The sequence below is a fragment of the Pagrus pagrus genome (genome assembly GCF_965226575.1).
Source record: "Pagrus pagrus genome assembly, chromosome: 22".
In the NCBI taxonomy this organism is placed as follows: domain Eukaryota; kingdom Metazoa; phylum Chordata; class Actinopteri; order Spariformes; family Sparidae; genus Pagrus; species Pagrus pagrus.
In genome coordinates, this window is record NC_140204.1 from 1,212,873 (window position 1) to 1,228,309 (window position 15,437).

A 15,437-nucleotide genomic window follows, 5' to 3' on the forward strand; every position below is an offset into this window, starting at 1 on the left:
AGGGGGTAATCCAAGCCCCCCCAGGAAGCTACTACCCATCACCCCTCCCCCATTGCAGCTCCCGCCCTCTGATAGGCCCATCATGTCCGGGTGGGCATGTCCCTGTTTGTTCATGACGCCGCAGTCCGCCCCGCCGCCATAACCGTGGAGGAAGTTCCCGTTGCTTGGCGCCATTGGATGATGATGTGCTGCTCCCTGTGTGACAGGAAGTGAGGAGGCAGTGTGTCCGTGTTTTTCAGCTCCTCCCCCATCACCACTTCCTGCTCCTCCCCCTCCCGACCCCCCGCCGCCCTGGTGCATGCTGGTACCGTGGGGGTGCGAGGAGGTCATGTGACCCGCTGTTGCCGAGGGATGATGATGGTGATGGTGGTGATGCGTTGGCGCGGTCGCCACGTGTTTGGGCCGGCCCCAGAACATGGCCGCCGGGTGGTTCATGTTCACGTTCATGTTCATGTTGTCGTGGCAACCCCAGGGCGCCGTCGCCATTGCACCCAGCCTGGCAGCGGCCGGGGGGAAGATGGGGGCGGCAGCCGCCAAACGGGCTGCCAGTTTGGCGGACTGAGGGAAGTTTGTGACGTTCATGTTCATGTTGACGTTGGTCTTATAGAAGCTGGCGATGGAGGAACGATACCGGTCCATCTCGGTGGTGTAGTCCAACATCGGAGCGAGGCTCGACACCTGCGGCACAAACGGACGCCATTAACCAATGAACAACCGTCTGTGAGAACAGAACCCGTCCTGCTGTAGCTGTGGAGGCTGAGCGGAGGGCAGCGGACACGACATAACGACATTTTTGTCGTGTTTCTGGAGGCTCGTCCTCGTTTCTCTGAAGGTTTTAAGATTAAAGGTATAAAAGTCATCTCACCTGTCCCTGTCCGCCGTAACCATGGTGATTCGGGTGATGGTGTGAGGAGGCGGAGCTTCTCTGGAGCATCGAGGAGAGGTCGCTCTCCACACACACGCCGCTCGTCATGCCTGACATGACCTCACACACACACACACACACTCACTCACGCTCGCTCACAAAGGAAGTCGGCGAGCACTCAGTCCTGCGTGGTCGACACGTTTCGCTCTGCGGATGAAAACAAGGACTACGATCAGGAGGGTGTCACTGATGTTAGAACAGAACTTCACTTCCCATGATGCAACTGACACATCATCCTCTTTATCAGTGTCATTACTGGTCTCTCTACAGTTTGTGGGTTTCATGCGTTCTGTCATCACAATTTTAATTCAAGTCACAATCAAAACAGTTTATTTGGTATTTTCAGTCCCAGAATCGACAGTTGATCAAGAGCCCAGTATCGTTGGACTCCTCGTCGTAAGACCCTCAAAACTGACAGGAAACAACAATGAAGGACACACAAGACGCAGGACCGACGCTGCGCGAGGTGACGCCACTCCACCAATGACATTAACAGACCTGAGTGACATCACAGGCCACCAACTTCCTGTCGAGTGAAACTTTCCCGCGGACAAAAATGGAGAAAAGCAGCAGGTGTTCAGCTTCTTTAATTAGAACTTAATGTTGTCAGGTGAGAAAGGTGAGCGTCACTCGTCTCCTTCTGAAGCGGCTCTGAGCGCGGCGCCGGATCCAAACGAGCGGCGCACACGGCGTCCACACTGACGGTGCACAGAGGGAGACTCTTCGCTGAGTTTCATCCTGGTTTTGCAACCGAATTCAACTTTGACCCCGAGTGAGTGGACGTCTACGACGTGTGTCCAACAGGAGGCGGAAGTTAGGACGATTCTGACGTGAAGAAGTTCAGTTCTGATCCAACTGGAGCAGAGAGACGCACAATCATCCAGATAATATTCACACTGTTAACATTCAGTCACAGCGACCTCGCAAGCTGGTGACGCCTAACCTCTGACCTCTCTGACCACACACACACACACACACACACACACACGCGCGCACACACACACACACACACACCTCTCTGTGTGAACGTGTGTGTGCGCAACAAGGACAGAAATGTGTGAATGAGTGTGAGACTGAATGTGTGCGGCCACAGAAAGAGAACGAGAGCATGAGTGTGTGTGTGTGTGTGTGTGTGTGTGTGTGTGTGTGTGTGCTGTGTGCGTGTGCGCAGCCAGTGTGAGGATGTGTGTGTGTCTTCTCACCCTCCCCCCCTCCTCCCCCCACACTCCCTCGAGGCGTAACTAATTACCCTGTCTGGTCAACCGGGCCGGCGCGAGCTCCGACAGAAGGTCACGGTGGCCACCGGCCGCGAGGGGAAACGGCTCTCCCACGCGACACATTAACCCCCCACCCTCCCCCCTCCTCCTCCCCCTCCCACCCTCAGGCACAGTGTGAGGATGGCGAGGAGGGAGGGAGGAAGGGAGGGAGGAAGGGAAGGAGGGAGGGAAGGAGGGAGGGAGGGAAGAGGGTCAATCAAAGGAAAAGAGAAAAAAAAGCCAGACCCGATAACAACCGATAAATACCGTGAACGCAGCATGCAGTCCGACAGAGAGGAGGAGAAAACGAGAAGATGGACGGCGCGTGCTGCTGCTACTTACCGGGCCCGCGAGGAGGAGGAGGAGGAGGACGAGGAGGAGGAGGAGGAGGTGGAGGAAGAGGGTGATGAGGAGAAGAGGAGGAAGGAGGAGTGGAGGAAGGAAGAGAAGAAGAAGACCGTCTGGGAATTAGCCCGCCACGGATCATGGCTGGCGGGGAAGGAGACAGAGAGAGAGAGAGGGAGAGAGGAGGGGGGGGGAGACAGGAGCACCGGGAGGGATTTGTCGGTCTGTCGGTACCGAGGAGGGGGAGGGGGAGGGGGAGGGGAGGAGGAGGAGGAGGGGGAACGGATAACGGGGGGCGGATGGATAATCACCTGGGTTTGGCACGAGCGAGCGTGGGGAGGGGGGGAGAGGGAGGGAGGCGTTAAATTAGCCGGGTCGAGGCGAGGAGTGAAGCTGCTCTGTGGAGACCCTGCAGGGGCGGGAAAGGAGACGAGCTCGAGGAAGGACAGAAAAAACACAGCACCATGGGAAGAAAGGAGGAAGAGGAGGGGAGGAGGGGGAGGAGGAGGGGGAGTGATGAATAATGGCGGAGGTTATGAACGGATGCGTGCGTCGTTCTCGCGACAGAGTGAAGGGAGAGGGGAGGAGGGTGGCGGGGGCTACACGAGGCGTTGATGTTTGGTAACGGAGACGGGAGGGTGTGTGTGTGTGTGTGTGTGTGTGTGTGTGACTGTGTGTGTGTGTGTGTGACTGTGTGTGCGTGTGTGACTGTGTGTGTGTGTGTGTGTGTGTGTGTGTGTGACTGTGTTTGTGTGTGTGTGTGTGTGTGTGTGTGTGTGCGTGTGAGTGTGTGTGACTGTGTGGGTGTGTGTGTGTGTGGGCTCGTGCCCTCCGCCGTGTCTCCTGCTGGCGGTGGCGGCGCCCGTGGCGGCGTGCCGAGCGCGCGGTGTGAGCGGTCTGATTGGCGCCGAGACGAGGTGAGAGGAAAACAGGAGGCGTGAGAGCTGAGAGATGATTGGCTGCCTGCCGGTGCCAGAGAGAGAGAGGGAGAGAGAGCCCAGAGAGACATGAGGAGAGAGAGAGGGAGCGAAGTGACAGGAGGTTTACTGTTCATTAAAAATCTGTTGGGTTTTAATGGTTCTGTCACCAGATTTCATCTATTTATATAATTATATGTTTTTTAATTAATATTATTGATTATTACATTTTTCTTTTTTTAACATTTTACAGTATTTCTCGCTCATTTTCTTGCTTTATTCTGTTTTATTGCTTCAACTGTCAAGTTTTAAAAAATCATTTAAATAAATGGTGACTGAATGTTTCCAGGTCGTTGAGTTTCAAACTAACAACGTGATTTTTGTCCCCAAAAGACGAATAGAAAATAGCAAAAGTCAGTGTTGGTAATTAATTGTGTCACATCAATTTAGAGTAATGTAATTAGTAAGTAAAATAAATGCAGTGGAGTGCAAGTATAACATAGCAGAAAATGGAAATACTTAAGTAATACTCTTTACTACTTACTACCTACCTAGTAAATGTACTTAGTAACATTCCATCACTATATAGGCTACCTCTTTGTCGCCCGTGGAGCAAAACACCGGACTCCCTTTAAAAAACACTCAATTTAGTGAGTTGTTGAGTTAGGAGAAACATGATAAACTTTGTGAAAGCGGTCGAAGAAGTTTTCCCTCTTCTATAGATAATAATAACGACTGAATAACAATTCATGCTGACTTTAGTTAGTCTTTCTCCTCGTCTTTCAGAAAAACGATCATAAAGGCCGACTATGAAACCAGCTTATTACAACACAAACGTTTCCTTTCAGGTGACGACCTCTAGTGGCTGCATTAATTATTACAGCAGCAAAGGAGGAAGTCAGGTGAAGTAGTGTAGTGGGGCCGGAGGGAACGAGCTCAGGATGTTCATTCAGGAGACTGTGAGAGTCAACTGTGACGTACTCTAACTAACATTGTTTATTATTTTTTATAGGAAACGACAGGAAAGAGGCTAAAACAAAAGGAAATATACAAATAGTGGCATGAGATTAAATTACAAGTAATGTGTAATTTAAAATAATTCAAAAAGACATTCTACACAAACTGATAGTTACATTTTTGCTTCTGTACTGGTCGGGTTGTTGGATTAGTCGTCGAACAGCGACAGACAGGAGCTCACGATTAAAATGAAGTCATTACTTTGTGTTATTTAGTTTACAATTTAATTAACTTGGTGTTTATCTGTTCTTTTAACTCTAACCACGGGCGCCACAGCCTCGAACAAAGACAGTAAACGAGGCAGGAAGAAGGGTAACATCAGGAAAGAGGACAGGGATGAAGGGTATGAAGGCAGCGAGGAGCTCGAGCAGTAACTGGTAATGCAGTGCCACCACTACATTACATAATACGCCATTTTATAATAGTTTCAGGGTCCATTTATCAGTCAGAATTATTTGTGTAACATCAATTTAGAGTAAAGTAACTAGTAACTAAAGTAATCCAATAAATGTAGTGGAGTAAAAAGTACAATATTTGCCTCCAGAATGTAGCAGAAAGTGCTTTTAAATTGTGCTTGTGTGCAGTACTTGAGTAAATGTACTTAGTTACATTCCATCACTGCCAATATAAGCTACTTTGTTCTTTGTCGCCCGTGGAGATAAAACACCAGACTCCCTTTAAAAAACACTCAATTTAGTGAGTGTTGCGTTCGGAGAAACATTATAAACTTTGTGAAACGCTGTCCCTGACACAGTTGACATTAGTTGGGCCTTCTTGTAAATTCGGCGAACATTACATTACAATATTTGTCTTTATTTGTGTAGAAACACATCGTACCCGTGTTGACACCAGGTGTGGCTGACGGCTGCTCCATTGTGATCTGCTCTGAATTCCCTCGAACGGAACCCGGAGTTCGTTCTGCTGTAAACATGGTAACAGAGCGCCATCTGGAGGCGGACGGAGGGACGTGCACAGGTGCTACCATGATCACCTGACTGCTGTTTTCTTTCTGCCTCAGATAGTGAGCGTCTGTGAAGCTTCATTGAACGAACCCGCCGTGTTGGACCCATGCTGCCGCTGAGCTCCCTCCAGGCTCCAGCACCGGGCTCACCCTGAGGAGAGGCTGCCGGTACGTCCGCCGAGCCGTTAGCCGTTAGCTGTTAGCTTCCTCCGGAGTATCTCTACGGCTGATGCTAACTGCTCACGTTGCTACACGCAGCCCTAACGCTAGCTTACTGCAACTATAAATATAGCTCATAAGCTAACCGAGCGGGTCAGTTAATGACAGCCGATTGTTTAATGACGTCCTAAAAGCATCAATAATTAATAATAAATCGATGGAGCACTTGAAGTCAAGACAGAGACTGAATGAAGCTGCTGTCCTGTTCAGTAGCTTGAAAGTAGCATTAACATCAATGTAAAGTTAGCTAACGCGCTAGCACTCAGGGTTAGCCGCTCTAACCGTCGTGCTAGTTCATGGCAGTTTAAGTTAAACCGTCACTGTAACCCGAGTAACCGAAGAATTAACGGCTGAAGTGATCGATATTATCAGACGTTCACGGTGTTATCAGTAAAGGACGTGCCGCTGAGGCTCTGTTATCAGGCGTTGGTGGTATAGTGGTTAGCATAGCTGCCTTCCAAGCAGTTGACCCGGGTTCGATTCCCGGCCAACGCAGATGTTTTTGCACCGAGATACAGAATTTAAAGCTTTAACCTAACACAAAACAGTTAGATGATGCAAAGTAACACTGAACAGTATTACTGATACATTATGCTTAAAGTAAATAAAGACAAACGTATCTCCCTCTCAGAACGGAGTCTGAAGGGGTCTTGAAAACCTGGAAGGCAACACAGTGCTATCATCAACCCAATCCAATAAAAGTGCAGCACAAGAGCTGAAAACAAGCAGCAACATGCAAACATTTACAAAACATCACTGCTTTTCTTTTTCTCTCGTCGCTTTTTCCTACAGCGCCTGAATGAGTCGATCGTGAGCTCTGTGTGTGTGTGTGTGTGTGTGTGTGTGTGTGTGTGTGTGTGTGTGGACATGGGGAGGTATTTCCACAGCGAGGTCGACATCAAGAGTCCGTGGCATCAGGTGTTGGCCGCCTTCTGGCAGCGCTACCCGAACCCGTACAGGTGAGACTTCCCGTGTCGAGTTGTTGTTTTTTGCAAAACGTCTCTCTTCAGTTTGTTTTGTGCAAATAAATAAGTATAATGAATTGTAATTCTTTGTGTTTTGAACTCGACAGGCTTGTTTGACGAATTAGCATCACCAGGTTTTATTTTCCTCGTTAAACCGTTTGTGTCTCAGCGCCCACGTCCTCACCGAGGACGTCCTGTACCGTGAGGTCACCTCCAGCAACCACCTGTTGTCACGGCGACTGCTGACCAAGACCAATCGGCTGCCGGGCTGGGCGGAGCGCGTCTTCCCCGCTCACATGGCGCGGGCCGTCTACGTCCTGGAGGACTCCATCGTCGACCCGCAGACACACACACTCATCACCAAGACCTGGAACCTCAACCACAACACACTGATGGTCAGAGCGACTTTTATGTTTGTTTACTTCCTGTTAGCAACACAGGCTAACTGTGTTTCACATAATCGACTAACAACGTCCCTGAAAATGACGACTGAGTCAACACAGACAGAAACCAGACGGACAGCTGGAGAGCGAGGCCGTCTACACTGTTTAGTTTAAATTGTTACATGTTTGACTTTGTTCGACGGTAGTTTAAACGCCTTCTGTCTCTCAGACGGTGGTGGATCGCTGTTTGTTTGAGGAGGACAGCAGTCGGCCATCTTGGACCAAACTGAGGAGGGAGGCCTTCATTTCCTCGGCTGTTTACGGCCTGGCCCGGCCCATACAGGTACACACACGAGTGAACTAGTGACCTCAACATCACCAGACTCCCTTAACAAATGTAGTGATTTCACCATTTACACTCAATTTATGAAAGAAGAAACATTTTACTGATCTCAACATGTCACATTTTACAAACACACTAAACAGTAACCAGTATAGGCTACTTCTTTGTCCCCAGACTCCCTTAACAAATGTGTCAGTTTAGTGAGTTGTTGAGTTGGAGACACTTTATAAACTGTGTGAAACTCTGTCTCTGACTGATTCTGACTGATTTGTTCCTTCTTGTAAATTCAGCAAATGTTCCGCATGAACTTCTTTCTGTCTTTGAGTAGAAACATGGAGTCTGTTTGTCTCTGTGATGATGAAGAGCAGCGAGGTGAGATCCGATCAGGACTTCTGTTGATGTCGGGTCTGATCTCTCTCTTTGTGTCTCTCCACCAGGAGTTCGGTCTCGCCCGGTTCAAAAGTAACCAAGCCAAAGCCATGAAGGGTCTGGAGTACGCACTGTCCAAGATACAGAGTAAGGAACACACAAACATCTGCACCAGACTTCAGGTCATCTGAGGTCGTTCTTATCGGATGAGTTTGGGTTTTGGTTTTATTATTTCCAGGTTTATGTGACAATATTAGATTTTTCACTGTTTTTGTATCTGAGTGTCTGTGTGAAGAGCTGAGACTCATTTTGACCAGAAGGTAAATCTGATTGTTGTTTTTTTTAAAGCAGCTGACCCCCCTGCTCATCTCCATGGCGACCAGGGAGAGACTTCAGAGAAGCACAAGCCCCTCCCATCACAGACCACGCCCACCCCTACCCAGAAGCCCAAGCAGTTCGTCTGAACTTCGGTCGTCAGAGGAGAACGTGAAGCAGAAAATAATGAATATCAGCGGCTCAGTCGTCCTCCTGTGAACTACAATCAGTCTCAGGATTATTTGATTCATTTCTGTTTTTATTCTTCTAATATGGACAGAAACTTTCAAACATCAAGTTTTTTATTTTTTGTTTAAAGGGATAAAAGATGTCTAGAATTTTCTGCTTTATGACTTTTGAGTTTTTCTAATAATCTATTTATGACACTATTATTAAGTTATTTCCTGTTTTTGTAGTCCTCGTTTTTATATTTTTGTATAAAGTTTTTTTCATTTTGACTTATTTTAATGTATAATTATAATTTCTTTATTGTTTCATCTCTTGAAAGGACATTTATAATCTTCTTCGTCCTCTTGTGTCATCTGTAACTGTTGCATGCTAAAGGTTCAGTAAGGAAGACTTTTAGTTAAAAACATGAAAAAAATTAACTAAAATTATCAACAAAATGTGAAAAGAAACAAACCGTTATGTGTTCAAAGATATACTGAAGTTAGCATGCTAACCAGCTAGCCCGCTCCTGTGCTAGAAATGTACACCAACTCTTCCTGTGCGCCAAGTGTAGCCTGCTAGCTGCACAGCTAACTGAGCTAACTAGCTAATAGCAGCAACAGTTTGGTTAGTTTGAAATCGACAGGATGGGAATTACTACGTGTCGCACCGTGAATTCATTTGTATGTTTGAGTTATTTTCTGTTTCTGCATCATGGAAATAGTTTCATGTCTGTTCATGAAGGTTTCATCGGACCACAGCCTTCAGTTCAGATTCACAGATGTTGTGAAGACGCATGTTTCAAACTGTCACCTGATCAGACGCAGCATCGCCCCCTGCTGGTCAGCTCCTCTTAATAAACTTTAGTAGTTATAATATTTCTGTCCTGGTTGATTTAGAAACTGACCAATCAGGAGCTGAAGTGTACATGAAACATTTATATTAGTTAATTTATCCGTCTTTCACGTTTAGTTTTTATTTGCTGATGTCGACCTTCTGGTTTTCAAATGTCACTAAATGTTTGTCCTTGTGGATGTGAACAGTTGCAGGACACGGAGTCGACTACAGAGCAACATAAGTTTAGTAATTAAAGAATTGTCACCAAGATATGTCGAGAAAGAAACTTATTTCAGATTATTTTTATTAATTAGTATTTAAGATTGTGTAGGAATGCAGGGAAATGAAGTTGCTCTCAATCAAATTAAATCAAACTTTATTCATGCAGCACTTTTTAAACAAATCAAACTGCAACTGTGGTTGAAAAAACATGACAGCAATAAATTATGGGTAGCTAAGATGATGAAGTGTGAAGAATAAAAGATAATATAAGCAATAAAAAACAATAAATATTAAAATACAAAATAAAAATGTAGCAAGATAAAGAATATAATATTAAACTGTTCCCCATGAATATGTTGATAAAACATAATAGAATAAATAAAACCTGATTAAATAAATTAAGACCATGAAATGTATATATATGAATACAGAAGATTTTTTTTTTTTGTGTTTAAACAATTGTCAGATGATACAAACAGACAATTAGCTCAAAACATGGACAACAAAGCTGATCGAAGAAAGGTGAAAACACAAAGCAGTGAAAGAACCGTTCTTCCCTTTTGAAACTGGTGCAACGTGAGAAACAACAACAACCAGAACCTCCTGCACGGGACCAATAAACGCTCCCGCTGCTGGGTGATGCACTGCGAGGTGGGCGGGGCTTGGTTTGTCCCCGGTGTCTGTTTTGAAACAGGAAGCGGTAAAGCAACAATATGGTGTGACAGCTAAACAACAACTAAAATATGTTTCTGAAAACCCTCAACGATAGTCCTGCAGAACCAGCAGATCCACAGATGGATGTCATATCCACTGTCCTCCACTCAGTCTCAACAGTTTTAGCCTCATGGGAATCAACAATAACATACCCCTTTTACTCCAAGGAGGTTCAGGTGCTGGTTCAGGAGTCAGTGCCTACCCTGGAACCAGTTCTTTGCATTTCCACATCCAAAGAACCGGCTCCGGGCGAGAACTGATTCCAGTGTGGCGCCAACACTTTGCTCATCTAGAACAAGCCCCCAGGAAGAGCCCCGGCTTTGAAGCCACTTTTCATAGTGGCCAAACTGTAATTACATTGTCCCATGATGCACTGGGGCCCAAAAAGACTTGTGAAAAAAATGGTGGATACATTTTAATTGAGCGTCACAACCTCTGAGACATGACTCGTTTCACTGTATTAATTTGAGCCCTTTGATCCAGTAACATTTGGAAAGTCTAAAAGAGCCACACAATTAAATTAAACCGGAAATTAGCCGGCTCGGTTGGCAGACGTCTCCAGTATTCACGCTCTAGTCGAGCTTTTTGGCTTCAGCTTTCATGGGAATGAACATCGTGTCCAGATTTGATATAACGAGGTTGGTCTAGAACAAAAAAACACTTATGTCAGGGGTTGGGAGCGAGGTCACCAAGAACCAGTCAAGGACAAGGCTCTACTGGAAGTCCTGACTGGGAACATCACAAACTGGCATGGAAGCCTCTACATCAGGTGATTAAACCACCCAGAACCTCACTGGTGCCATCTACAGAGCATCAGTGACATCGGTGAAGTGGGTCAGGGTTACGGGTTAGACTGCAGAGCAGCTTCTCTCCACTTTCCAAATAAAATGTTTTGTTTTTTTCTCTTTTGTAGCATAAAGGGACTTAAATCTGAGCCAGTCGTCCTCATCCTCACTCAGCGTCGTACCTACAGCCTGTTAGTTTTCCCGCTCTTTGTAGAAACAGCAGAAATAACGTCAGACCGGCGGGCAGAGAGAACAGGAAGACGGACGCCATCATGGCACAACTGACGATGACGGTTGAAGAGTAGCTTACCACGATAACAGCCACCACATTCCAACCAAACTTCAACCAAAGCACTCCCATTATGGTTATGATGGTTTTAACAGCCCTCCGCTTTGATTTGTCAACCTGCATCCGGTCCCCGCCCACTTTCCCTGGCCGTGGGCGAATCAGAACTCGGAGAACAGAGAGGCTGAGGAAAGTCATGACGGCTAAAGACAAGACTATCATGAAACAGGTGGACAGAAGGCCTTTATAGCTGGTCAGGACAAGTAACAAACCCGCACCGCCGAAGGATATCAACCAAACGCACCCAATGGTGATGTTTCTGATCCTGACTCCACCCGCCTGTCTCAGACCCAGGTAGGTGATGGGGTGAACAACAGCCAGGTAGCGCTCCACACAGGTGAGGATGGGGAAGAGCATCTGTCCGAACCAGGTGAGAAACCCAATGAAGCCTGAGAGATAGGGTTTGCTGCTGAAGAAGTAGAGGACATAACCAACGACTGCAATCAGCTCGACAGCGGCCATGTTGTAGGTGAAGATGTCAGAGTGACTCGAGGTCGCTGCTGTGGAAACGGAGCGCTGTCGTCTACGTCGCTGAATTCCCAGATAGAGGACGAAGAGAGCGGGAGGGAGGACGAGGAGGACGTGGAAGAGGGTGAAGGAGATCAAGTACGGGCCGACTGTGGTGTTAGGGCAGGAGGGAGAGGTGGAGGTGGGATGGGAGTCATTGGTGAAGTTGACCGACATATTGATATGATGGAGGCACTGAGGAGGAGGAGACGGGAGGAAACAAACAAACAATCATTAACGTTTTACTTGGACCTGGCAAAACGATCAGGCTAGACTTTCAAAATAAGAGATTCTCATGATTCTCTTCATGCAAACATTTCAAGATAAAAGCACATCAGCAAGGCACAATCAAACAAATAAACAAGCTAACAAACTAGCATGTACGGATGTACTACAAAGCAACACTAAACAACCACAAATATATAAAAAACTACCACCAAGAGACACAAATGACCAAAGATACGGGAAGAGACCACTCAGTCAGAAGTTTACTACACAGAGACACAAACAACTACAAAGACGTGCTAGATGACCACTAAGAGACAAAGGTTTACTACATAGAGACTGAAAACAACCACAAAGATACAGGAGACTAAGGAGACAAAATGGCCACAGTGAACCAGTAGACTACTAAGCAAGACGAATAACTATAAAATGACAAAAACAAACAACCACAAGGATATTTAAAAAAACACCACCAAGAGACAAAAGTTGGAGACAATTAGAAAGAGACAAAAATATTGAAAGAGACACAAAACAACTACAAAGAGACTGGAAACAACGACTTCTCTCTGAGCCACTCACAGGTCAGCCTCCGGGTGATTGATGCATCATGTAGCCAATGAGATTTCAGATACAGTAATATATAGTTTATATCAGGTTTTAAAGCCCCAAACCTGGAGATTATGCAAGTGTATGTAGTTTTATGTGTTCTGCTCTTTGAAGAGTCTGTTTGTCCACCACTTGTTCTGTGAGTTGGTGTGGAACGACCCTTTTCTGAACATTTTACTTAAAATGATTTTCACTGATTGGTTCTTTTTCTGTTGACATGAACTCATTGAACTATAACGATAACTACACTGACAGTAAGATAATAAAACCCACCTTGTTTGTTCCGGATCTTTTCTCTCTGTGCTTCAAACCTTCAGCAGCGTCTCTGCAGGTGTTTGTTAAAGTGAGTCGACAGGACTGTTTGTGTTTTTATGTCTCTCAGTGGCTTTGTGATTCCTGCAGTATGGAAATAGTTTGTCAAATTATTCTCCTGCATCGATATTGTGAGTTTAATACAATCAATCATTGTTGACTCAAACTGTGCAAATTTCATGCAAATGTCCGCTGTTGTTCAGGCTCTTTAAAGCCTCATAGCTGCCTGCACTTCACACCACGGCCTGCTTATCAATCAGCAGAGGCCCTTCAGACACACACCTCGTGAAGTTAATGTGTTATATTAATTCAGTTCAACTGTGTAGATGAAAACATGGATGTTCAGGAAAAAGAGCATGTGAGCAAGCTGACCAATCAGAGGGCAAATCAACAACCACAAAGAGAACAAACCAACATCAGCAACATTAATCAATGAACAGAGACACAAAGCCACCACAAAGATGAAGAAACAGGAAGAAACACCCCAAACAGACAACATGGCCACAGTCAACTGCAAAGAGACGGAGAACAGCTGATCAGATGGTCTGAGCCTCCTCACAGGCTGAGGTCCAACAAGCAGTGGCTCTTTGATTGTTATTTTGAAGATTAATTTAAAGTTTGATTTATATTATTTGACAAATCATTTCAATAAGTCACATGATGCTTATTTGACTCATCCCTTCGCTGCTGTAACAAAAATACATATATCAACAACTGTATGTCATTTATTCAATGCCTGTCTGTCTCGTGGGATTTGTCCAAAGCCTTGGAAAGAAGGAAAAATAATGCCAATAATAAAAATCCCCAAATTCCCTCTGAATGGTCAGAATAGCAGATCAATTAAAATCTTATCAATTCTCAGTAAACTGCTTGAGAAGATTGTATCTAAACAGATTCGAGGTGGTTATAGAGATGGACATTCCACATGTACAGCACTAGTTAAAATCACTGACGAATGATTGGCTAATGGGAATTGATAAAAGTTTGCTATCAGGTGCAATTTTTTAGATTTTACTTCAGCTTTTGATCTTATAGACCATAAATTGTTGATTGATAAATTGAGATGTTACAGTTTTGGTTCTATGGCTGTCTCATGGTTTGAGAGCTATTTATCTGACAGAACTCAACATGTATATTTACATGGTACGCTATCTAACAGCAAAAATGTAAGCTGTGGGGTGCCGCAAGGCAGTTGTTTGGGACCACGTTTATATTCTATTTTTACAAATGATCTTCCTCTTGTGACTCAAAAATCCAGTTTGGTATTGTATGCTGATGAGTCCACATTATATTATTCTGCATCTACAATAGAAGAACTTCACTCTGTTCTCTCATATGACTGGATGCAGTGTCTGAGTGGGTTATAAGTAATAGACTGGCTATAAATATCTTAAAAACTAAAAGTATTGTCTTTGGTCCACGATATAATCTAACTAAAAATCCTACACTTAACTTACAGATTTTAGGACAATCAATCAAACAAGATGATAAAGTAAAACTTTTGGGCATCACCCTTAGTAACACTTTCGTGGTCTGAACATATCAATCAAATTGTCGCCAAGATGGGTAGAAGTATTGCTGCTGTTAGGAAATGTGCAACCTATTTAACACCTGCAATTCGCAGACAGGTAGTACAAACATTGGTGTTGTGTCATCTTAATTATTGTTCAGTTATTCGGGCTTCTGCACCCAAGTCTGCGCTTGTAAAATTACAAACAGCTCAAAATAGGTCAGCTAGACTTACTCTTGGTTGTTCTTATGGATCTAGTGTTGACCGAATGCATTCTTGTCTTAGATGGCTGAAGGTTGTTCATAGGTTATCCAGCAGTTTATTGTTTTTTATTCAAAACGTTATTCACAGCAAGTATCCTACAGCCCTTTCTAATCAGATTGGTTATAATGCTGATGTTCATCACCACAGTACCAGAGCTTCAACTCAAGGTGTACTTGCATTAACACGTCCCAGAACTAATTCAGTGAAAAGCACTGTTGTATAAAGAGCCATTTCATTATGGAACACTTCCTTTAAATATTAGGACTATTCCAAGTAAAAAAGCATTTAAGAAACATGTCAAGTCACTTTGACATGTGAGAGTTACTAGTCTTTAATTTTACTATTTTGGAAACTGTTTTTCTCTTCTTTTCTTCTTTATTGTAACTGAATCTGTGAAATGTTTCATATTGAACTTTTTGAAAAGGACCCCAGGAAGACTCGCAGGGCGTTTGTGCGTCAGCTAATGGGGATCCTTAATAAACAATAAACAATAACAACACAGATATAATAAAGGAGCACTTTATCTTCTATTCACCCAGGACTCTCTGACAATTTGATCAGAGTGAACATGTGACATGTAAACCAGAGTGTTTTACCTGAATCAACAGTTCATGTACAATTTATTGTAAAAGTATCAGAAGCTTGAGACTGACAGAAACAAAGACATGTTGTTAATATGAATACATGATCAGTCTGCACGGACTTAAGGTTAGATCGACTTTATTGATTATGCATCAGTGAGATTAAGTTGTAACAAGAAACAATGCATTCACACAAATACCGAAATAGAGAAGCACATTTATTAAATTCATTTTGTCAAATTTCATAACTGACAAAAACAGAAGAAAACAGTAAAAATAGATCCTTCCTCTGTCTTCATGAATTATATTGAAAACATGTTCAATTGATCTAAATGTGTCACATTA

At 44.5% G+C, this 15,437-nt stretch overlaps 2 protein-coding genes across 8 annotated transcripts in view; one reads left to right on the top strand and one right to left on the bottom strand.

Moving 5' to 3' along the window:
• The window catches only part of LOC311251554 (uncharacterized protein), an 11,955-nt gene extending 6,569 nt beyond the window's left edge, over window positions 1-5,386 (bottom strand). For 2 of the 5 annotated variants that reach the window (XR_014621428.1, XM_084344027.1), the window contains exons 1-3: window positions 5,298-5,386; window positions 866-1,072; window positions 1-678 (exon numbers count right to left, since the gene is read on the bottom strand). The exon at window positions 1-678 is cut by the window's left edge and continues 381 nt beyond it. Coding sequence is in view for 4 of the 5 variants with exons in the window: in XM_084344027.1 (XP_084200153.1) it covers window positions 1-678; window positions 866-982 (795 nt within the window). In the remaining variant the exon portion in view is untranslated. Of the gene's footprint in view, window positions 679-865; window positions 1,073-1,423; window positions 1,468-2,523; window positions 2,660-2,837; window positions 2,860-5,297 lie in introns of those variants that run through there. The other 3 variants (XM_084344029.1, XM_084344028.1, XM_084344030.1) reach the window with 3 other exon arrangements.
• LOC311251555 (PRELI domain-containing protein 1, mitochondrial-like) lies at window positions 5,302-9,061 on the top strand. Of its 3 annotated transcripts, XM_084344032.1 has the most exons (7): window positions 5,302-5,392; window positions 5,479-5,589; window positions 6,433-6,599; window positions 6,775-7,000; window positions 7,218-7,331; window positions 7,769-7,847; window positions 8,049-9,061. In XM_084344032.1, the coding sequence occupies exons 3-7, from the start codon at window positions 6,508-6,510 to the stop codon at window positions 8,162-8,164; spliced, it is 627 nt and encodes a 208-aa protein (XP_084200158.1). In that variant the 5' UTR covers window positions 5,302-5,392; window positions 5,479-5,589; window positions 6,433-6,507; the 3' UTR covers window positions 8,165-9,061. The 3 variants fall into 3 exon arrangements, with proteins under 3 accessions (XP_084200158.1, XP_084200157.1, XP_084200159.1); XM_084344031.1 differs by having other exon boundaries at window positions 5,336-5,589; XM_084344033.1 differs by having other exon boundaries at window positions 5,336-5,589; window positions 8,052-9,061.
• The last annotated feature ends 6,376 nt before the right edge of the window (window positions 9,062-15,437 follow it).

What these genes read in the sequence shown, in the direction of transcription:
- LOC311251555 (XM_084344032.1), top strand. Translation starts at nt 6,508, where the DNA reads ATGGGGAGGTATTTCCACAGCGAGGTCGACATCAAGAGTCCGTGGCAT. An exon ending in GCCTGGCCCGGCCCATACAG is followed by an intron (nt 7,332 to 7,768) that starts GTACACACACGA and finishes TCTCTCCACCAG; the next exon opens with GAGTTCGGTCTCGCCCGGTT. An exon ending in CGCACTGTCCAAGATACAGA is followed by an intron (nt 7,848 to 8,048) that starts GTAAGGAACACA and finishes TTTTTTTTAAAG; the next exon opens with CAGCTGACCCCCCTGCTCAT.